The 25185-nt window shown below is 24.6% G+C and overlaps 1 protein-coding gene across 1 annotated transcript in view; it reads left to right on the top strand.

Annotated features, from left to right (window-relative positions):
- LOC117175276 (cilia- and flagella-associated protein 65-like) overlaps positions 1 to 25185 on the top strand; it is a 43394-nt gene that overhangs the window by 255 nt on the left and 17954 nt on the right. The window contains exons 2-12 of the mRNA XM_033364985.1: positions 76 to 298; positions 3633 to 3898; positions 10899 to 11190; positions 12560 to 12778; positions 12854 to 13064; positions 16405 to 16650; positions 16719 to 16953; positions 20114 to 20470; positions 20534 to 20610; positions 20687 to 20957; positions 24122 to 24337. Of these exons, the coding sequence (XP_033220876.1) occupies positions 76 to 298; positions 3633 to 3898; positions 10899 to 11190; positions 12560 to 12778; positions 12854 to 13064; positions 16405 to 16650; positions 16719 to 16953; positions 20114 to 20470; positions 20534 to 20610; positions 20687 to 20957; positions 24122 to 24337 (2613 nt within the window). The remainder of the gene's footprint in view (positions 1 to 75; positions 299 to 3632; positions 3899 to 10898; positions 11191 to 12559; positions 12779 to 12853; positions 13065 to 16404; positions 16651 to 16718; positions 16954 to 20113; positions 20471 to 20533; positions 20611 to 20686; positions 20958 to 24121; positions 24338 to 25185) is intronic.

Genomic DNA, 25185 nt, shown 5'->3' with positions numbered 1-25185 from the left:
GATTCATTATTCTCAGAAATTAATGCGAAAATAGTCTACACCATTCTTTTTATAAATCTTTAATTTTTATATCAGGTAGATCAGTCTTACAAAGTTCAGAGGGATGAAATAACTAATTCCTTGGATTATGTTTTTAATTTAAAAGAATATTTTTGGATTTTATCTCCTGGACGTGAATATGTTTGCGACATAAGCTATCGACCTATCGCATCTTTCTGCAAAAACACTGATTATTTTACAATAAGCGACAACGATGAGAACTATTGTTATAAAATTGTCGTACAGGGAATTTCTATTGGTAGAATTTTTTTTAATTTATTTTAAAAAAGGGTGGCTACTCAAATCATGGGAAAAAATTCTCTTACAATGCTCAGTTTTTTTGAGGTATCTCAGGTTTTTTCCAGTCATAATTTTTCATATGGAGACATTCTGATATTTCGTATTTTTCCAAGCAAGTTTTTTCAATTAATTCAGTTAATATGTTTAATTTAGAAAGCTTTGAGAAATTATAATTTAAAATATATTCTTAAACATCAGCACCAACGATTGATTAAATAATTAAATAATACTAAAAACATCATTAATTATTTCTTGAATGTGTTTCTAGAGTTCATGAATGTAATTAAGAATTTAAAGGATTTTTTATTATGTATGTAATACATTTATATTCAATTTAAATTGCCTTAAATTCTTACCCAATGAGTACAAATTTTGGCGACGTCTTTACGACATCGTTACGACATATTAACGAGATCTTTACGACATCATATGTCCATGTCGTTTCGGTGTGTTTGCGATATCGTAAAGACGTCGTCAGGTCATACGACTCATTTACGATATCGTAAAGACACCTTAACGACATGGACATAGGATGTTGTAAAGTTGTCGTAAAGATGTCGTAACGATGTCGTAAAGTCGTCGCCAAATTTTGTGCCCACTGGGTAACTTTTGTATAAAAAATAAGAGTATAAATATTACATTGTCAACAAGCTGGATAAATTTTTTAACAGACAGTTGAATTTTCAACAAAAAGATTAATTTTCTACAAAAAAGGCAAATTTTCCAACAAATATATGTATTCTTAATAAAAATAGTTGAATTTTCAACTGAAAAATATCAATTTATAAGCAAATGGTAGTATTTTGAAATTAAAAGATCAATTTGTAACACAGAATATAATAATTCACTTTAAAACATTATTTTTTAACCAAACTGATGGATCTTCATATAAACTGATGAGTCTTCAATAGAAATAGATTAATTTTAAACCAAAAAGATGAATTTTCAATAGAAGAGTTTAACTTTCAACTAAGTAGTTTTATCTTCAACCAAAAAGTTTAATTTTTAACTAAAATTATTTTTTAAACAAATAATTGAATATTTAAATTTTTAGTTATAAAAAGTAATGCTCAACAACAACAAAATTTTTAAACTGAAATGACGGAATATTCAACTGAATTAGTTAAATTTCCAGCTAAAAAAATAATTTTTCATAAAAAACGAATTTTGAGTCAAAATGAAAACTTCAACTGAAAAAATGAATTCTCAACCAATTAGTTCAACTTTTACCCTAGTAGTTGAATTGCCAATTAAAAAATTCAATTTTTCACAAAAAAGTTCAACTTCCAACAAAATAGGTTTATTTTCAAATAAGATGATGAATCTTCAACTAGAATACTTGAATTTTCAACCAAAAAGATGAATTTTCAAGCAGGAAGATTAATTTTAAAACAAAAATAGAATAGTTCAATTTTAAGTTTTAAAAATTTATTTTTAACAAAAAAAGGAACAAATTTTCAACAAAATATTTGAAGTTTCAAATGGAATAGTTAAATTTTCAATAAAAAAAAAAATTCCGCCAAAGAAAGAATATTAATTTGTTAAAAAAAAGATTAATTTTCTACTAAAAAAGACAGATTTGCAACAAACTACAAAAATTCTCCACTAAAAGAGATCAATGTTTAACTAACAATTGAATATTTAAATTTGTATTTAAAACAATCAATGTTCAACCAGAGAAATTAATTTTTAATTAAAATGATGGAATATTCAACTGCATTAGTGAAATTTTCACTAACAAAAATTTCAATGTCCGATCAAAGAACTGAAATTGCAATCAAAATGATGAATCAACCGAAAAAATTAATTTTTAACAAATTAGTTGAACTTTTACTCTAATAGTTGAATTTCCAAATAACAAAATCAGTTTTTATCAAAATAGTTAAACTTCCAACCAAAGAAAAGAATTTTCCACTAAAATGCTGAATTTTCCAGCCAAAAAGAAAAATTTCAACAAATAAAAATTGTTCAGTCAAAAAAGAAAAAAGAAGTTGATAGAAACTGCTGAACTTTAAACCTAAAAGTCAAATTGGTTAAAAAAAATTAATTTGTAATAAATTAGTTCAACTTTTATTCTAGTAGTTGAATCTACAATTTAAACAAAAAATTACTTTACAACAAAATAGTTCAACTTTTAACCAAAAAAAAAAGAATTTTCAACTAAAATGAGGAATATTTAACTTGAATACTTTAATTTTTAAATAAAAATATGCATTTTCAAACAAGAAGATTAATTTTAAAACGACTTAAAAAGACAGCTTTTCAACCAAATAGTTAAATTTTCAACTAAAAAAGATCAATAAATTTTGAACTAAACTGATGAACGTTCAACTGGAAAAGTTTAATTTTAAACCAACTAGACGTATTTTCAACTAAAGTGATTAATTTTTAGGTAGAATAATTGAAATTTCATTCAAGCAGATTAAATAGTCAAATTTTTTGTTAAAAAAATTAACGTTCAGTGAGAATTTTTTACAAAATAGCTCTTTTTTAACAGAAGAGATGAATTTTCAATGAAAATAATGTATCTTCAAAAAAAAAAATGATTTTTAACAAGTTAAAATTTGCACCAAACAATTAAATTTTAATGTAAAAAAATTAATCCTGAACGAAAAAAAGTAGTTGATATTCCATGAGCAAAAAATTTATTTTTTAATCAAAAACTCTTGAATTCAACTAAGAAATACGAATTTTCAACATGATTTGAATTTTTAACTTAGAAAGATTTTTTAATTAAGAGAAAAAAAATGCAAACAAACTGTTGGATTTTCAAGCAAGAAGATAAATTTTGTACCAAAAAGGTTAATTTTCTACCACAAAGAGAATATTTTCAACGAAAGATATCAATTTTCAATTAAAATTATATGTTATCAACCCAGAATTGAATAGTTACATTATTTTCAGTTAAAAAAATTAATTGCAACAAAAAGAAACGGATTTTCACAAAATATTTAAATACAACAATATAAAGTTACTTTTGCAAATAGAGAATCCTTTTTATTCAGTTTTAAATTGGAATTTCAAAAAAAATAGGCATCCTCTCAAAAAAAATTTCTGATTTAAGAAACAAATTCCTGTAATTAGCAGGGTTTTGTAGGTCTATGAAAGTTCCCTGACAATTCCAAGTTTTCCAGGTAGGGTAGACACCCTAAAATTTTTATAAAATTACATATTTTTCCCAATTCGTTTTTTGAATGAAAAAAATTTTAAAGTATTTGCCAAGAATAGAAATCCTGCAAATATAATTTTATAAAATAAATTTAAAAAGTAACATATTTTGTTTATTTATTTAGGTCCCTGTGTATTGATTGAAAAATCCAGACTTTTATTTCACACCTCGGAAGAAATAGGGGAAATAAGAAAGCGAATAAAAATAACCAATGAGTCTATTGTTCCAGCAATATTTTTATTCGACTTGGACGAAAATCAATCTCCCTTTAAATTAAGTTTGACAAATGGAACTATAAAACCATCTTCTTTTATTTACATATATATTTCGTTTGTGCCTTTAAAGCCTGGAATTCAGGTCTATTACCTCCCTTGTTTAATTCTGAACCAGGTAAGGAACATATAAAAAATATTTAAATAAAATTAATGTTATTAGTCTTAAGACTAAAATATAAATACATTTACATTTGCAACAAAAAAGTTCAATTTTCAGCAAAAAAGATGAATTTTCAATCCTGAAAGCGAAATTTTCAACAAAAGAAAAAAATTAGTCATTTAGAAAACAGAAAAAAAATTTTTAATTTCAACAAAAGAAAAACAATGAAGCTATTTCAATAATTGATATCTTAACCAAAAAATACTTTAATTGTAAATAATTATTTACTTGGCCCAAAAAAGATGAATTGTTAATAGAATGCGCCAAAAGCAACGAATTTTCAACAAAATGTCTCACCCCTTAAACAAAAAATGATTTAATTTTAATTAAATAGTTGCATTTTCAACCAAAAAGAGATTTCAAGCCAAAGAGACAAATTTGAAACTAAGAAAGATTTTTTAGGCAACAAAGGAAAAAGATGCAATCAAAGCTTACATTTTCAAGCCAAAAAACGAATTTTCTACAAAAACAGTTGACTTTTCAACCAGAAATTCTAAATCTTCAACAGCAACGTTCAATTTTCTAACAAACGGTTAAATTTTCAAAACAAATGACGAATTTTCTGCAAATCATTTGGATTTTTAACCTTCAAATATGCATTTAAAAACGAATATATTTTTTTCAACAGAAGAATTGAATTCAATAACAAAATAGTTACATTCTTCTTAACCAAATAGATTAATTTATAATTAAAAACATCAATTCAAGCAAAAACGACGAACTTACAAAAAAAAAAGTTTACTTTTTAATCAAAACAGAATAACTATTAACCAAACACTTGCATTCCTAGCTAAAAAGGCGAATTCTCTAAAAAACAGTTGACTTTTTAATCCGCCAATCTGAATTTTCAACAAAATAGTTGATTTTTCTATTAAATCGTTTAACTTTCAATAAAAGAGTTGAATCTTAAAAAAATATATTTTTTAGCACAAAAGTTAATTTTCGATAGAAGAATTTAATTTTTGAACCAAATAGTTAAATTTTTATTTTTAAAAATCAGTTATCACAAACAAACAAACCTTTTGAAAAATAGCGAAGTTCTCAAAAAAATAGTTTAATCCTTGATCAACACAGATTAATTTTTAACCAAACACTTGTATTCTTAGCAAAAAGGCAAATTTTCTCTCGAATTTTGTGTAAAAAAGTTGAATTTTCAGTCCAAAAATGTGAATTTTAAATAGAATAATTGAATGATCTACCACACTGTTTAGATTTCAACAAAAGAGTGGAATCTTCAACCAAAAAATATTAGTTTTAACAAAAAAGTTCATTTTCAGTAGAATAATTAAATATTGAAAGAAACAGTAGAATTTTTAGTTAAAAAAACGAATTATCAACAACAACAAAAACGAATTTTTAAGAAAATATGTAAATTTTTGTATCGCGCAAAAAATTGTTCCACGCAATATTAAGATTGGAAATTTCTTTTAAATCTCGATTAATTTTCCATATTGGTTTTTAAGAATTTCGAAAATCATTTGTAATGTTTTAAAATCTTTTTCAATATTCTCTTAAAACTAACTTTTCCAAACAAAGAATGACTTTAAATATTCCCAGAAATCTTAAGACAATTTTGCACGATCTTGAGATATTTTCAAATTTTAAATTAATTTTGAAATTATTTAGAAACTTCTAAATTTAGTATTGAAATTATTTAAGATTTTCCTAAATTAAATTAAATTAACTCAAAAATCTTAAGAAAATTTTTGTATTCTTTTGAAACCTTTCATTAACAAATTTTGATTATTTTAGGTAATGTTAGTGTTATATACAAAAAATCAGTATTTCAAAACAAAAATTTCTTATAATTCGAACAAAATTTGAATCTTTAAACAATTTTTGATTAGTTTAAGGTTTTTCGTCGGAATTAAATTGGCATTTTTAATTTAAAAAATTAGATTTTACAGAAGATTCACAACTTTAAACAAGTTTAGGTTATGTTTGTGTTATGTAGAAAAAATATTATTTTAAAAACAAAATCATTATAGCTCTAACGAGATTTGCAGTTTTAAAACAATTACAGGTTTCATTGACATTTTCCAGAGAAAATCGGCTTTCTAAACAAAAATCGTTAGATTTCAAAGGTTCATACTTCCCAGTGGGCACAAAATTTGTTGATGTTTTTACGACATCGTTACGACATCTTTACAACATCCTATGTCCATGTCGTTTCCGTGTCTTTGCGATATCGTAAAGACATCGTCAGATCCTACGACTTATTTACGATATCGTAAAGACACCTTAACGACATGGACATAGGATGTCGTAAAGTTGTCGTAAAGATGTCGTAACGATGTCGTTAAGACGTTGCCAAACCTTGTGCCCACTGGGTTTTTGAAAAATTTTAGGTTATATTCGAATTTCACACCAGAAACTTTTGTGTTTCAAAACAAAAATCGTTAAAGTTTAAACAAAATTTACAATATATAATTTGAAGGCAGTGTGGAATTTAGGTAAGCAATATGCTATACAAATATATTTATCGCAATGGATCGTAGATTATATCATTCGGTATTTCCGGATAGTGGATCATATTTTAGTGCGATTTTCCCAAGTTTTAAATTGATTCTGTTTACCGAATTCACTTCAAATATCGCAGATAATCTGTGCTCAAATCACAAATTCTCATTAAATTTCCAATAAAATGGTCAATTAAAAGAAAATTAAACTTCGACCAAAAACCAAACAGCGGAATTCTCAATTAAAAATGACAAATTTTCAAGCAAAAAAGATTTTCTACCAAGAAGAAGAGAATTTTCAACAGAAAAGTTGAGATTCTAAAAAAACCAAATACTTGGATTTTCAACAAAATAATAAAATTTTAAACCAAATAGTAGCATTTTTCACAAAAAGAGATCAATTGTACACCAAAAATATAATAGTAGACTTCGAAACCAACAAGAATGAACTTGTTAGCGATGCCCAGTGGCACAACATTTGGCGACGTCTTTACGATGTTGTTACGACATCTTTACGACAACTTTACGACATCCTATGTCCATGTCATTAAGGTGTCTTTACGATATCGTAAAAACGTCTCATGATCTGACAATGTCTTTACGATATCGCAAAGACACCGAAACGACATGGACATAGAATGTCGTAAAGTTGTCGTAAAAATGCCGTAACGATGTCGTAAATACGTCGCCAAATTTTACGCCCACTGGTTGGTTAAATTTTCATTTAAAAATATTAACTTTCAACAGGAAAAAAATCATTTTCAACGAAATACTTACATTTTTAACCAAATAGTTACATTTTTAATGAATAGTTAAATTTCAACCAAATAGTTTAATTTTATATACAAAATAGTCGAATTTTATACCCCAAAAAAAATTAATTTCCTTGAAGACAGTTAAATTTTTAACAAAAAAGTTTATTTTTAACTAAAAAGTTGAATTTTCAAATAGTAAAGGCGAATTTTCAACCAAAAAAGATAATTTTCAACCAAATTGTTAAATTTTCGAGCCAAACAGACGAATTCCCTACAAAATAGTTGAATTTTTAACCAAAAACAAGTGAATTTTAAACCCAAAAATACGGATTATCAACCAAGTAGTTGATTTTTCCACCAAAAATGTTTAAAATTTAAAAATATTTTTAATGTAAATTTTTTAACTACACCGTTAATTAACAAACAAATAGTTGTGAATAAAAATGGAACAGTTGAATTTTCAACCAGAAATATAACTTTTTAACAAAATAGTGGAATTTTCAGTATAATTATCATTATTTTTTAACCAAATGGTATAGAATTAGACAGATATAATAAATTAGACTTCAACCAAGAACTAAGTAGTTGCATTTTCGATTCAAACAAAAGAGTTTTTAACAAAAGAGCTAACTCTTTAACAAAAATGTTGAATTATCAACAAAATATTGAAATTCTTAAGAAATTGTTTAAAAATTTTTAACCAGAAGAGATTTTTCAACCAAATAGTTGAATTGTTAATAAACAAACTTGAAATTTTAGACAGAAAAGACGAATTTTAACCAAAAAAGTGTATTTTTACCAAATTAATAAATTTTCAAGCCAAAAAGACGAATCATCAACCAAATAGTTGATTTTTTTACCAAAACAGTTGAATTTTCAAGACAAATTTACGAATTTTTTACAAAGCTTTTTTTCAAAATTGTTGAATTGTGAATAAAAAAAGCCGAATTTATAACAAAATAGTTAAAAAATTGTCAACCAAATAGTTTAATTGTAAATAAAATAGATGAATTTTTAACAAAACAGTCAGATTTGCAACTAAGAAGGATGAGTTTTTAACAAAATAGTTGATTTCTCAACAAAAATAGTTGAACAGTCTCGACAAAAAATATTAATTATCTACGAAGAAAAAATTTTCATTAAACTACATACATTTTTTACTAAAGAAGATAAATGTTAAGCCGTAAATTGAATATTTATACTTCCAGTTAAACAAATTCATTTTTAACAACAACAACAAAATAATTTTCAACCAAAAGACGTATTTTTCATCAAAAATAATAATAAAATAACAAACTTTTCTTAATCAAATGTATTAATTTTCAACGAAACATAGACTTGTTCAATTTTCAGATTTCTCTCGGTTTTCAGTTCAAGAAATTAATTAAAACAAGAAAAACAAGAATTTTCAACCCACAAATACGAATATTCAACAAAAAAGTTCATTTTGAAGCAAGTAGTTGAATTTTCTACTGAAATAATTGATTTTCCAACCCAAAATGACGAATTTTCAAAAGGATGACTTTTAACAAAATAGTTGCTTTTTCAAAAATATTAAACAAAAAAATGAATTTTTCACCAAGCAGTTTAACGTTTCGACAAACAACATTAATGTTTTACGAAAAAAAATACTTTTCAACAACACACGTACATTTTTTATCAAAAAGATACATCATCAACAAGAAACGGAATAGATATACTTTCAGTTTGAAAAATTAATGTTTAACAAACAAAAAATAGTATATTGTGCTACAAGTGCGGAAAGTTGGCAGTTCCACACGAGGGTGAAATTAGCTGTACGAGCCAGAGACGAGCCAAAGGGGAGTTGTAGGCGAGTGGTAGGCGAGTTAGAGGCGAGCTGTAAACGAGCCGAAGACGAGCCGGAAACGACCCGAAGATGAGCCGATGGCAAGTACTGTAAACTTCACAAGAGTTTCAACTGCCTACTTTTAGCTCCTGTAGCACACGATATTTTTTCAAACAAATGCGGGAAATTTCCAATTTGAGAAACAATAAAAACCAATTTTTTGAAAATGTATGGTAATTTTTGGAAATTTATGGTAAAATTACAAACATTACCTAAAAATTTCTAATTTTTTTTTAAATTTGTAAATTACCGAAAATTTATAGAAATTTATTGTATCCGAAGCTTTCGGAAGAAATTCAAAAATTTCTGAAAATTTGATAAATTTCCAAAATTTCATGAATTTCCAAAATTTCTGAAAATTTGATAAATTTCCAAAATTTCCTAAAATTTATGAGAAATTGGCTAAATTTCCAAAATTTTCAGAAATTTATGAAACATTATCAAATTACCAATAATTTCAGATTTCTAAAAGTTTCCCAAATTTTCGGAAATTTATCGGCAATTTATGGTAATTTATCAGTAATTTATGGTAACTTATCACTTCGAGTATGTCCAATAACTATTCACTACTCACAATCAGTCTCACAAGCGTCAAATCATAATTAAGAGAGGTTATGATTCCGACAGTCCTGGAAAGTAATTCTGACTCGAAATGCGCAAGCTCAACAGCAAGAAAAAGTAATCTTACTCAAAGAGCGCAAACGCAGCAGCTAGAAAAAGTCTTTTTCTATCTGCTTTTTATCACTGTTTCGGAATTGGTCACTTCCCGCATGCAATACATGCGTCGAAAATCGAACATTTCGTGCGTGCGTTAGAAAAAAAGAATTTTCATCCAAAAGATGTATTTTTGACCAAAAATATTTATATTTACAAAAGACAATTCTTTAATAAAATATATTAATATTCAACGAAATATGGAATTTTTAATTTTAAGTTTAAAAAAATAACAATTTTCAACAAAAAAGTTGAATTTTCAAACCAAAATAAACGAACTTTCAACAAAAAATATGACTTTTAACCGTTCAATTTTAACCAATAAGAATTAATTTTTAACAAAAAAAAAATCATTTTCAACCAAATAGTGGAATTTTCAACTAAAAAAAAATGTTCACAAAAAATGGAACAGTTAAATTTTCAGTTGAAAAATTTAATTTTCAATAAAAAAATTGTTAACAAAATAATTAAATTTCCAACCAAAGAAATGAATTTTAAAGCAAAAAGATAAATGTTTAAACAAAAAGATTAATTTTATACAAAAAAAGATCAATTTTAAAGAAAATACATGAATTTTTAACAAAATAGTTGAATTTTTTGGAAAAAATACAGATTTTCAATAACAGTTAATGTTTTGATAAAAAAGTTTAATTTTCTAAATAAAAAAAAATAATTTTTAACAAAATAAATAAATGTTTCACAAAAAAAGGTAAATTTTCCACCAAAAACGGAAAAGTTATATTTTCAATTAATAGATTAATTTTCAACAACAACAAAAATAATTCTCCACAAAAAAGTTAAATTATTAAGCAAAAAATAGCAATTTTCAACCAAAAAGAACGACTTTTTAACTAAACTGTTGAATTCTCAACAAAACAATTAAATTTTCAACAAAAAAAAATATTTCAACAAAAAATTACATTTTCAACCATATAATAATATTTATAACCAAAATAATCAGCTTTTCAACTGAATAGTACAATTTTAAACCAAAATAAAGAATACTGAACCAAAAATATAATAGTAGACTTCTCAGCGAAAAATGGTAGAATTTTCTTATTATATTCCATTAATTCAATTCGCAAAGCGAAAAACTTTAAAGTCTCTAAAAAAAATTAATTTACCTTTAAAAATTAATAAAAATACTTGTAATTAATTAGAAACCGATCACGATAGAATTGTATGGATACTTTGGTTCGGTCTACACCACCGAAAACGAATTTTCTAAAGAAATTTGTAGTTCTCCTCTGCCAAAAATTGCCGGATACGAAGGTTACATATGTGATGTAACCAATATTCGAAGAGGAACTGGACCATTAATTTCCCTATCGAATAATTTCATCGATTTTGGACAATCTCCTGTTGGAACAGAAAGTTCCACAAGAAGAATTCCGCAAACGGTTTGCTTTCAGAATCACTCTCCTTCAAATCTTCTCGTCATTTGGGAAGAAGGTGAGCTCAATTTATTAATTTATTATTGTTGAATTATTTTTTAATTAAACCTTCAAGTGAATTGTGGGTATCTGATACCCCAAGCAATTTTCAAACTCTTATAAACCATACTTAATTCGAAAAAATTGAGTAAGTGTCGCCATCTAGCTTCAATTGCAGACACTAGCTTCATGTAAAGTCGTATAGCTTTAGCATCTGCGTAAAGCGTCAGTCTACTAGCAGCAGCTGGTGATTGAAAAAGTAATTTTGGAGCAAATTTTTCAAGAAATTTGATTGATTTTTGTTTACTTTCTAAGGGGCCGTCCATAAATTACGTAACGCAAAATCCAGCTTTTTTTACACCCCCCTCCCCCTTTGTAACGCAGTCGTAACGCAAGGATAACCTTCCTGTGGCGTTACGTAACGCTAATCAATTTTTTTAAAATAAAATTTGCAATAATTTTTTTACAATATTTTTTTTGCAATTTTTATTGCAGTATATCTTTTATTTTACATTGTTTATATTTCGTTAAAAATAATTTTATGAAAAAAATTAGTACAGCGTTACGTAACGCTTAGGTCATTTTTTCTTATTACCATGTCACAACTATGTCACATAGTTGCTTACCCCCCCCCCCCCCCCCCCCCCCCCCCCCCCCCCCCTCCCCCATAAAAGCTTTACGTAATTTATGGACGATCCCTAACGTAAGTACTATATCATACGAAGTGAAATAATAATTTTTTAAAATCATTTTATACTTTTTTCTTTGTGGATGGCTTATAACTTATGAGAGCGCGTCATGCGAGAGCAGACTGTGGATGTGTTGAATAAAATATAATTGTTGAAATACAGTTATATATGTCTGTTTTTTCAATTTCTTGTATTTTTATAGTATTAAATGTCAAAGTTCCTCAATTTTTATAATAATAAATCGATTTAAAAGCAAAAAATCTGATTCATCATTTTAGCATAAAATTTAATTTTCAACTGTGCAAATAAATATCTTTTTTGAAAGCACCCATGTTGCAATATTTTTTTAGGAGAGTACACTATTTCAAAAGTATAGCCATACATTTTCAGGTTAAAATAATTAAAATTGCGTGAGTTATAAATTTTTAAGTAAAAAAAAACCCTTTTTCGCTTTTTTTCCATAATTTTTTGAACAAACTTAAAATAAATAAATGGCTATAAAATCAACTCTACCTTATGAAAGGTACATTAAACTACATCAGATAATTTTATTGTAGCAAAATATCCAATAGGGGTTAAACAATACATGATTAAATAAGCTAGGGTGTTGCACACCCACGATGCACTTTACCGTAATTTTTACCATGTATGCACTTTGAGGGTTAATTTAAAATTAATTTAATTACAAATACTTTGCAGTTGTCTCTGGCATTTTTAAAATAAATCCTCACAGTACTCAAGTTGGTAGCAAGCAATCTTCCATTTTCGAAATCAGTTTCGACCCTTTAGAAGAAAAATCTCTTTATTCTCATGAGATTTTACTAAAAGCTTTTAGGAAACAAGAAAAAGTTTCTTCATTTTGTCAAGCAATTCCGACTCAATCGACGATTCCTTTGATCACATCTCTAAGAATGATTGGTGAAAAATATTTACAACTGTGACCAAAAATTAGTTGATTGAATATAACAAAAATATTTTCTTAAATAATAACAGGACATTCTTTAAGGCTGGATTCCTCAAAAGACTGGATTCCTCATTATCAAGTTCCCCAAACTGTAATAATGCCAGCGTGCATCCCAGCAATTCCAGTTTATACCAACTTTTTAATCAGGAAATTAGAGAGCCAGATGCCTCTTATGTTTCGTTTCATTCCCCCAGAAGTCAGTAATTTCACAATCAAACCAGCACTCGGAATAATTTACAAGTCAATATTTGAATTATTAATAATATTTAATTAGAGGGTCGCCACAAAGTTTAAACAATTAATTGTTAACGAAAAAGAATAGGCATTTTCAACAAAATAGCTCAATTTTGTGCTGGAGCGCATTTTTTACAATAAAAAAAATCAAAATTAAACAAATATGCATTCCAGATCAGTAGACAAAAAATTAACATAACAAATTATAAAATTGATAGGTCTAAGAGTCGATATTTCCACCAAAAAATATTTAAATTTTTTTTAAACACTACAATTAAACCAAACAGATTATCAAACCGAAAAGAGGGATTTTCAACTACATGATTGAACTTTCAACCGAAGAAATGAACTTAAAACTAAAGTTATAAATCGGTAATAAAATAAATAATAGTTTTTATCAAATAGTTCAATTTTCAACCAATAAAATTAATTTTCTACACAAAAAAACACAAATTTTCAATAAAATACCTGCACTTTTAATTAAAAAGAGGAATGTTCAACCAAAAATAGGAGAGTTAAATATTGCAATTAAACACTTTTTTTAACAAAATAAATCATTTTTCAACTTGAAATAAAATAGTTAAATTTTTAGTTCAAAAATTTCATTTTCTACCTATGAAGTATTAATTTTAATCAAAAAATACGAATTTTCAAACCAGAATGATAATTTTTCAACAAAAAATGGAATAGTTAAAATCTCAACCAAAGACATCAATCTTTAAAAAATGAATTGTCAACAAAAAGTGTAATAGTTGATATTAAAAATATATATATTTTAATTTGCATTCAGAAACAGTTGAATTAAACCAGAATAATTTTTATTTAAAAAATTAGGAATTCTCAACTGTATTGGTTAAAATTTGAATCGAAATAATAAATTCCAAACTAAAATGATAAATTTTCAACAATAAAGTGGAGTTTTTTGCCAAATAGTAGAATTTTCAATCAAGAAAATTAATTTTCTACAAAAAGAGTCTTCAGTAAAACACATGAATTTTTACTTAATAAGAGGAACTTTCAATAAATAATACAATAGTTTAATTCTGCTCTTAAAGGTTTTTTTTAACCAAAATACATGAATGTTCCATCAAATACTTGACTTTTCATCTAAAAAAGATTAATTTTTAACTTAAAATGGTATAGTTGAATTTTCAGCCAAAAAGTATAAATTTTCAATCGAATAAATGAATTTAAAACTAAAGTGCTAAATCTGCAATAAAAAATATTGTTTTTTACCAAACAGTTCAATTTTATACCAAAAAAATTAATTTCCTACAAACAAAAACACAAATTTTCAATAAAATAGATGAACTTTTAATTAAAAAGCGAACTTTTCAATCAAAAATATTATAGTCATACAATTTCAATTAAACACCTTTTTTAAACAAAATAAATTAATTTTCAACTTAAAATAAAATAGTTGAATTTTTAGTTGAAAAAATTCATTTTCAACCAAATAAAATAAATTTTTAATACAATATTTGAACCATTTCCAACAAAACAAATGATTTTTCAACTATAAAGAATTAATTTTTACAAAAAAATACGAATTTTCAAACCAGAAAGATAATTTTTCAACAAAACGTGTAATAGTTAAAATTTTTTTTAATTTGCAATCAGAAGCAGTTGAATTAAACCAGATTAATTTTTAATACAAAAATTAGGAATCTCAACTACATAAGTTAAAATTTGAACCGAAATTGACTTTTCAACTAAAAAAGAACATGGAATGGTTCGATTTTTAGTTTAAAAGTGTAAAACCAAATAATTTGTTTGCAAAGTAGTTTATTTTTTTAAATTCTCAACTGAAATTATAAATCATAATCAACCAAGAAATGAATTATTAATAAAATACATAGCTGAATTTTCAAATAAGCAAGATTCTTTAGTCAATAAATAAATAAAATCATCATAACTGTTGAGTTTTCAGGCCAAAGCTACGAATTTTTTACAAAACAGCTAAGTTTTTAACACGACAATATGAATTTTATAAAAATCGCTTTCTTACCAAATTGATCAAATTTAAAGACAAAGTAAAACAAACGTTCTAAAAAAAGTTGAATTTAAAAAATTAAAAATATTAATTTTCTATCGAAATAATTCAATTTTCAACCAAAAAAGGTTAAGTTTTCAACAAAATAAATTAATTTTTGACTGAAAAAATAAATTTTGAAGCAAAAATAGAATAGCTATATTTTCATTTAAACAAATTAATTTTCAACGAAAGAAAAATAATTCACAATATAGCTAAACTTTCTAAGCAAATAGATGAAATGAATTTTTAACTAAATAGTTATATTTTCAAACAAAGAAATAAATTTTCGAAAAAAATTTGTCAATAAAATAAATATTTTACTGAAAAAGATACATTTTGAACCAAAAAAAGAATGGCTATCTGGAAGATTTTAAAAGAATTTTTTCAATTTCGCGCGGTTTAAAAAAATGTTATGAAAACTTTGAATCATATCAAAAGAGAAGATTTTCCCGAAGTTTTAAAAATAATGAAAAACAGTTTAAATTGTAAAATTTTGAATTATTTTTTATTTTTTAAAATTAATTTTAAAAGAAAATTGAAAAATATTTCAAAATATTTAAAACGATTTCCTAGTATTTCTAAAAAGCACATAGAAGATTACAACATTTCAGGGAAAATTCGAGTAAGAGGCATTTTAGAAGACTTGGAAAGTTTCAAGAAACATTTTTGTACTTCTGATTTACTGTAAAATTTAAAATGATTGTTTAATTTTGAAATATTAATTTAAAAAGAATATGCACAATGATCTCAAATTTTTTTAATGAATTCCAAGACTGTCGAAATAATATCTGAAAGATTTCAAGACAATTGTTGTTATTTCAACAACAATTAAAAATTTTCAGATTTCAAAAAAGTTAAAACGAAATGTATATTTTTTAAGGTTTCAAATAAAAAGTAAGAAGCAGAGAGAAACTGTAGGAAGCGTTTCAAGAATTTTAGAAGGCTTCAAGATAATAAAAAACTTTTCTTATGATACACTATAAAATTAAAAATCAGCTTAAAAAATAATTTAAGATAAGATACTAAAATATCCCTCAAATTCAGAATTTTTCGTTTTTCTAAAATTTAAAAATTAAATTTCATCTGCGAAAAAAATATCCCACCCCTTCGCTATACTCGGAATCGAACCGCAGGTCTACTGATTGCTGGTCGCGCGCTCCTACCACTAAGCTACTGGAAATATCGAAAGAAGATCACTCGACCGGCAATCGGTAGACCTGTGGTTCGATTCCCAGCGGATAGAAGAGGTGGGATATTTTTTGCAGATAAAATTTAATTTAAAAAAATAAGTTACTTCTTATTTGTTTACAGAGATTATCAAGTAGTAACTGTGGAGATGTTTCCTGAAAATGAAGGCGAAAATTTATACTTTGAACGCTGGTCTCTTCGATTTAATGATTGTCAGGAAACCGAAACTCACATCGATTTTAGAGGATATGCTGAATATCCAAATCTCAATTTTGAAATTGAAAATAGGATAGAATTCGACCCTACTTATCCTGACTCTTGTCGATCTCGTAAAGTCTCAGTTAGAAACCCTACTCGACACTGTATAAAGTAATAATTATTTAATAAATTAATTAAATAAAATAATTAATTTAATAAACAAATTGAACATTCTTTAGATTTTCTTTTCTTCGACAACCAAAGGAACTAAAAATTCATTATGATAATGACATAATTCATCCGAATGAAATTCTTTCACAAGAGTGGATTTTTTGTCCTGCTGAATCTGGATACTACAACTTTACTCTTGATTGTAAAGTTATTGCTCTGGATAATGAAAATTTGGAAGTAGATTCTCCGAGCAGAAATATTGAAATTTCAGTATCCGGGATTGGTGAAAAAGGAAGACTTGTAGTAATTTAATAATTTAAATTAATGTCTATAAATTAACAGGGATCACAGCGCAAAAGGAAATCAAAAAGAGGGAAAGATTAAGGATTTATTTTTATGTGTAGAAAAGAAGAAATAATTTTTTTATAAGAAATTTTATGTTTTTGAATGTTGTTAGATAATCATTCAAAAAGAATTCAAAAGAAATTAAAAGAATTCAGGGTGAATTCAAAATGAATTGCAAAAAATATTTGAAAATCTCTTCAAATCTTTGAAACCCTACGAAATTGTTCAGTTATTGTGAATGAATTATTTGAAATGCGTTAAAGTATGACAAACTCCCGTGGAATTCGATTCAATTTTATGACATTTTATGAAATCCTGGACAAATTATAAAAATACCTTCATAACTTTGAAAAGCATGGTCATTTTTCCAAAACACTTATATTTATTAAAATACTTGACAATTTGGGAAACCTTTTAAAAATTCCTTGGAATTTAAAAAAAAATACTCTAAAATGTTCGAAATCCTTTGGGATTACTTCAAATGATCCTTTGAAATTCCATTAAATTACTGAAATTAGTTCAAAATTCTTTGGTATATTTTAAAATACTTTAAAATCTTTAAAATTCCTTGACATTTTTTAAAACTCTTGCGAATTACATACGTACTTGCGATTTTTTTAGATACTCTAAAACATTTTAAATCCTTTAAAATTACTTCAAATGATTGTAATATTTTAAAAATAACATACGATATTTTAAAATTTGAAATCCTTTAAAACTTTTTGAATCTCTTAAAAATGTCTTGGAATTTTTAAAAATACCCTGAAATATTTCAAATCCTTTGAAATTACTACAAATTATTGAAATATATTTCAAATACCCTAAGATATTTTAAATCCTTAAAAATCTTTTGAAAGCCCTTACAATATTTTAAATATCCTAAAAGTTTCTTGGAATTATTAAAAATATTATAAAATATGTTAAATCCTCTGCAATCACTTAAATTATTAAAATTTATTTAAAATACCCTGAAGCATCTTAAATACTTACCAATCTTTTGAAATGCCTCAACAATTTTTTTAATCTGCTAAAAAATTGTCGGAATTAAAAAAAAAACCTAAGATATTTAAAATATTTTAAAATCCCCTGACATTTTTTAAATCTCATAAAAATTTCTTATATAACAGACCATGCCAATTTTCAAATACAAATTTTTTTTAAAGGAATAGTTCTATTTTTAGTAGAAAAAGTTAAATTTTAACGACAAAAATGATTTTTTAACCTAAAATATGAATTGTGAATTAAAATGATGAACCCTCAAGCATCAAAATTAATTTTTTAACGAAGAAATTCAACTTTTAAACAACTGGTTTAATGTTCAATTTAGATGAATTAATGATGTCCAAAAAAGATGAACTTTTAGCCAAAAAGTGCAATTTTCAACTAAAAATGTTCAACTCGAAAGAATATAGTAAAATTTGCATTCAAATTATTTAATTTTCAAACAAATGAAATGAAATTTCAATAATATAGTCAAATTTTAAACCAAGAAGAACTAATTTTCCACACAAAAAAAATAATTTCAACCAAACAGTGGAAATTTCAACTAAAATACATAAATCTTCCCAAAAAACGGAACAGCTAACTTTTCAATTGAAAATTTTAAGTTTCACAAAAAAAAATTCTACAAAAGAATTAAATTTTCAACTGAAGAAATGATTTTTTAAGAAAACGCACGAATTTTCCACAATGTAGCTGAATTTTTAGAAAAAGGTAGATTTTCAATAAAAAAGGAAATAGTTCAAAAATCTAATTTTCTACTAAAAACGAATTGTCATCCAAGAAGATTATTTTTTATAAAAAATTATTATTTGTTAACAATATGCATGCATTTTCAAAACTATAGTTCAATTTTTAACCAAAGAAATGAATTTTCAAATTAAATGATGTATAATTTACACAAAAAAATTAATTTTTCACCAAATAGTTGCAGCTTCGACCGAAATATTAACTTTCTAACAAAAATTTTTTTTCAAAAAATACAAAAATTTTTTGCTAAAAAAGGTCAATTTTCCACAAAAAACAGAAAAGTTGTAATTTCAATTGAAAAATTTATTTTTTAACAAACACACAAAAATTCTGAACAAGAAATTTTAATTGTCAGCCAAAAAATACCAATTTTTAACCGCAAAGGACAACTTTTTAACAAAATTGTAGAATTTTTAACAGAATAATAAAAAGTTTAACAAAATAATTAAATTTTAACCAAATAGTACCATTTTTAATCAAAATAAATTAATATTGAACCAAAAATATCATAATAGATATTTTAACCAAAAACAGTTGAATTTTCCTACTGGATTCTATTAAATTCAGTTCTCATTGAAGTGGAAAAACGAGAAAAATAGGGAAAAAAATTATAATTTTGTTGATTTATAGACTAACGAATAACAGCTTTAATAAACGTTAAAGTTCATTTTTAATACTTTGAAAAAATTAGGTTAACAATTGGAAATTTATCTTAAAAAATTAATTTTAAGTTTATTTTTAAATTAAAAAGTTAATTTTCCACCAAATTAAAGACGGAAAATTTGTAATTTCAATTGAAAAATTTAATTTTTAAGAAACAAAAAAAAAAGAATTCTCAACGAGAAATTTTAATTGTCAGCCAAAAAATACCAATTTTCAACCCAAAAGGACGACTTTTTAACAAAATTGTTGAATTTTTAACAGAAAAATAAAAAATTGAACAAAATTATTAAATTTTAATCAAATAGCACCAGTTTTAATCAAAAAAAATTAATACTTAACCAAAAATATAATAGTATACATTTTAACCAAAAATAGTTGGATTTTCTTATTGGATTTTATTAAATTCAGTTCTCATTGAAGCGGAAAAACGAGAAAAATAGGAAAAGAAATTAGAATTTTGTTGATTTATAGACTAGCGAATAACAGATTTAATATACGTTGAAGTTCCTTTTTAATACTTTGAAAAAATTAGGTTAAAAATTGAAAATTTATCTTAAAAAATTAATTTTAAGTTAATTTTTAAATTAACAAGTTTATTTTTCACTGGAATTATTAACGGGGAATAGGGGAAAGACTGTGATCCCTGAATTAATGAAGAATAACTTAAGAACTCATTATTTATTAATTTAAAACAAAAATTCATCAGGCAATACCGAACGAACTTAATTATGAGGAACTGGCTTTTCAAAATTCAAAATCTCTCAGTTTTCACCTTTTCAACTTTAGTAGAACACCCATTCATTTTCAAATGTCTTCTCAACACCGAAACTGGCCAATCGGCTGTCTCCAAAGAGATGTAAAAATTATTCCAACAATAGGAACGATCCTCCCACAAGGAAATGAAAAAATAGAAGTAACAATAACTCCCCAAGAAGCTGGATTTTACGAATTTTTTATCCAGTATTTTGTAAAATCAGATTCTGAACCAAAAAGTCCAGTTTTGAAAGATGAACCAAAAAAAGTATGCAGCGTCAATTGTATGAGCGTTTATCCCACTTTTATTGTAAGTATAATTTTTTTTAAAGAATAAGAATTGGAATTTTCTCATTTTTTAAAATGTGAATAGATAGAAGATTTATTATACTATGGACCGGAAGCTGGCGTTAGTAAATTTTCCCTCTGGAAGTTGATGCAGATTAATAAGTATGTTAGAATTAAAAGTAAATTAAACTAAAAAATTTAAATAATTCAACATTTTTAAAATTAAACTTTGTTATAGACTCAACAATATGTTGAGAGACTTGCACCCGAATTCTATTCAAACTCTAAATATGAATTTTCCTGTTTTCACAACGCACAATAAACCTCTGCATGTAGAATTATTATTAACAAATCCACAAATGGTTCCAGTTTCGTGGACACTGAAAAGAATTAAACTTTGTTCTTGTGGAAAAAAGTACAAGACTAAGAGTTTTTCGTTCCAATGTGAAATATACGATTGTCCACATCGGGAAGTTGTTAATATTTTCCCGAAATCGGGAACAATAAAGGTACAATAAATTATCAATTATCAATATTTAGAATTTTTTATTTTTTATATATCATATTTACTTTGCCCGAAATTTAAAAATTTTCATCATTGAACTATAAGAACAAAACTTTTAAAATTACATATTTTTAAAACATAAATTTTGAAAACAAAATAATTTGCAATTCTATATTTTCCGAAATTCAATGATTCTCAATTGCAAATCTTTGAATTATTAATCTTTAAAATTAAAGTTTTTAATTTTGAAAATTTACTTAAAAATTATGCAAGTTTTAAATTTTACAATTCAAAATTTTTTAATGCTGATGCTTCACTTGACTTTTTATTTCTAAATTTATCAAAACTTATTCATTTTTATTTATAAATCTTTAAAATAAAAGAGATTTTATTTTAACCTCTTCAAAATTAAAAAAAAAAACGGAACTTTAAATCTCTAGAATTAAAGAGAAATTTTGACAATTTATAATTAAAAATTATGCAAGTTTAAAGATTTACTATTCAAAATTATATATTGTTGACCATTCACATTCGAAATTTCTTCAATTTGAAAGAATTAGAATTGAAAAATTGACTTTTGATTTCCAAAATTATCGAAATAGAATAGAAATTTATAAATTTCTATTCATATATCTTTAAAATAAACAAGTTTACAATAATAAATCTTCAAAATTCAAGAATTTAAAATTTCATATCGTGAACATTAAAGAATTTTTAATTACAAGTCTTCAAAATTGAACTATTCAACATAAATGATTCAAAATATAAAAAAAACTTTAATATGTAAATCTTGAGAATTAAATAATTTTTTATTCCAATTTTCAGAATTTAAGAATATTTCATTACAATTCTTCAGAATTGAAAAATTGAAATTGTAGGTCTTAAAAATTGACGAGTTTTTAATCTTGACAATTTACACCTGAAAATTATGCAAGTTTTAAGTTTTACAATTCAAAATTTTGTAATGCTGATGTTTCACTTGACTTTTTATTTCCAAATTTATCAAAATTTAATCATTTTTATTTATAAATCTTTCAAATAAAAACAATTTTAATTTAACCACTTCAAAATTTAAAAAATTTAACTTTAAATCTCTGAAATTAAAGAGATGTTAATTTTTTGAATTCAAAATTCTATATTTTTTATCGTTTAAATTCGAAATTTCTTCAATTTGCAAGATTTAGAATTGAAAAATTGACTTTTTATTTCAAAAATTATCGAAATTAACAAATTTCTGTAAATAGATCTTTAAAATGAATGAGTTCAATAGTAAATCTTAAAATTGAACTATTTATCATAAATGGTTCAAAATTTTAAAAAATCTTTGATATATAAATATTGAAAATTAAATAATTCTGTATTAAAAATTTCAAAATTTAAGAATGTTCCATTATATTTCTTCAGAATGCCAAAAATTTAAATTGTAGATCTTTAAAATTAAAGAGTTTTTAATTTTGACAATTGACAACGAAAAAATCTTTAAAATGGAAGAATTTTTAATTTGTTAAATTTACTTTGAACAAGTTTATAAATTTTAAGTTTTGCATTTAAAACTACATAATTTTTGTGAATCACATTCGAAATTTCTACAATTGGGAAGATCTAGAATTCAAAACTTGACGTTTTAATAGCCAAAATCATCAAAATTTAAGTATTATTATTCATAAATCTTAAAAATTAAACAGTTCACAATTTTAAATATTCAAAATTGAAGAATTTTAAGTTACCAATTGTGAAAATTGAAGAATTTTCATTTGTAAATCTTCAAAAGTGAACTAATCCACAAAAATGTGCCAAAGTACACACCTTTAAAATATAAACATTTAAAATTGAATAATTTGCTATTCCATAGTTTAAAAATTGCATAACTATAAATTATAAATCTTTAAATTTGACGAGTTTTTAATTTAGACAATCTAAAATAAATATTCTGTAATTTTAATCCTTTAAATTTGACATTTCTTGAATTTCGAAGATTTAGAATTTAAAACTTGACTTTTGACTTCAAAAATCATTCGAATTTAAGAATTTTTATTTATACGTTTCTAAAATTCAAGAGTTTTTAATTTTTTAAATTTATACTTTAAAATCATGCAAGTTTTAATTTTCATGAGTTAAAGAGTTGTAATTTTGATAATATACATTCGAAATTTTTTCAATTTGGAAGATTTAAAATGGACAACTTGACTTTTGATTTCCAAATCATCTAAATTTAAGAATTTTTATTTATACATCTTCAGAATGGAAGATTTTTCAGTTTACCCTCTTCATAATTGTAGAAATTTGAATTATAAATTTATAAAATTGAACAGCTTTTAACTATGATAATTCTCAATTAAAAATTATGCAAGTTCTGCGTTTTTTACAATTCAAAATTCTGCAATTGTGACCCTTTAGATTCGACATTTCTTCAATTTGGAAGACTTAGATTTTAAAAATTGAATTTTGATTTCCAAAATCAATACAATCATTCATATTTAAGAATTTTTGTTTATACATCTTTAAAATTAAAGAGTTTTCAATATCAGTATTAAAAATTAAAGAATTTTCAATTGTAAATCTTGAAAATTTAACTATTCAAACAAACAAAAAAGTACCAAATTACATACCTTTAAAATATAAATCTTGAAGATTGTAGATCTTTGAAGACGAATTTTCAATTTAGACAAATTACAATTTAAAAAATTCTCTAACTTTTATGATTTACATCGAAATTTTTTCAATTTTGAAGATTTAGAATTGAGAACCTAACTTTCAAATTAACAAATCATCCAAATTTAAGAATTTATTGCTACATATTTGAAATTTTTTTTAATTTTGAAAATTTAAAATTATGCAAGTTTTAAGTTTAAAATAAAAAAAGCTGTAATTTTAATCATAAAAATTAGGGAAATCTAAATCTTGAAAATTCAGGAATTTTCAATATCAACTCTTCCAAATTGTAGAACTTGAAATTCTGAATCTTTAAAATTTTTTAATTTTGAAAATTTACAAATAAAAAGTTATATAAGTTTTTATCTTATATGAAAGTTACAGCTTACTTTAAGCCAATAAAAATAAAAATAAAAATAATGTGAAAACCGAAATATCCTCCTCAATATTCATTTTAATATATGATTATTGATTATATTTTTAAAATAATCATGATTATTTTTTATTAAATTCTAGCCGAGAAAAGAGGCAAGAATCTCGATAGAAATTCGGTATAATTTATTGGGAACAACAGAGCTGCAATGGGATTTAATTTTCGAAAAAGATAGACGCGTTACTTTAAAAACAAAAGTCAGATCTCTTTCTGAAAATGATGAAGAGCTCATTTTATTTCAAGAACCACCTTTAAAATTCGAACAAGTTTATATCGGAGATTTAAATCCTATTAATCAGGTAAATTCACCAGAACAGATTGAATGCCTATCTCAAAATTAAAATATCGAAAGATTTTTTAATTCATTCAACTGACTGAATTTAAAATAATTTTAAGCCAATTACATGGTAGCCGCTGGACCGGGAAAACCGGGAAATGAGCGGGAATTTTTTGAGACCGGGAAAAACCGGGTAATGACAGTGAATTTTTTTTACCGGGAATTTTACAAATTTGTAGAAGAAAAATCTGTCCACGTTCGATTTTAACAGTTCTTAAATAATTAGTGAAATAGTTATGTTTTTAAATTATGCCATTATTTAGCTTACAATGCTTAATTCAACTTTTTTTACTTTAAACATTTTCCATTTTAAATTTTTATTTCTAAGCTTAAATTTTAAATTTTAAGATTTTTTAAATGCTTTCTTAAAGACTTGAACAAATAAAAAATAAAAGCCTTGGATGTTGAAAATTTTGGATAAAAAACATTTTTTTAAATAAATAAATAAATTTTTTTAATTTATCTGCACGTTAATACTTAAACGGTTTCAATTTGAAAGTCTTAGTCATTAAACAAATGTGAACGTGTGACTGAAAGTTTATAAACTATTTTCAACTTAAAAATAACTTCATAATAATATATTTTTAATTAAAGGATTTTATTAAACTTAAATTATTGTTTCAGTCTAAAATATTCCATTTTTAACCCATTCAATTTGAAATTTTTAATTAAAAAAAAAGACTAATTATTGAATATTTAGCAACATTTGATTTTTTATTCTTCTTTATTCATAATGTGTCCCCTAAGGGTTTACATGACTTCCATTCCTTACAATCTTTCCGTTTACATCTATATATTTTTTACAATCTT

This window comes from Belonocnema kinseyi, chromosome 6, assembly GCF_010883055.1.
Source record: "Belonocnema kinseyi isolate 2016_QV_RU_SX_M_011 chromosome 6, B_treatae_v1, whole genome shotgun sequence".
In the NCBI taxonomy this organism is placed as follows: Eukaryota; Metazoa; Arthropoda; class Insecta; order Hymenoptera; family Cynipidae; genus Belonocnema; species Belonocnema kinseyi.
Note: the sequence above shows the minus strand (reverse complement) of the source record. Positions and strands in the feature narration are given on the sequence as shown.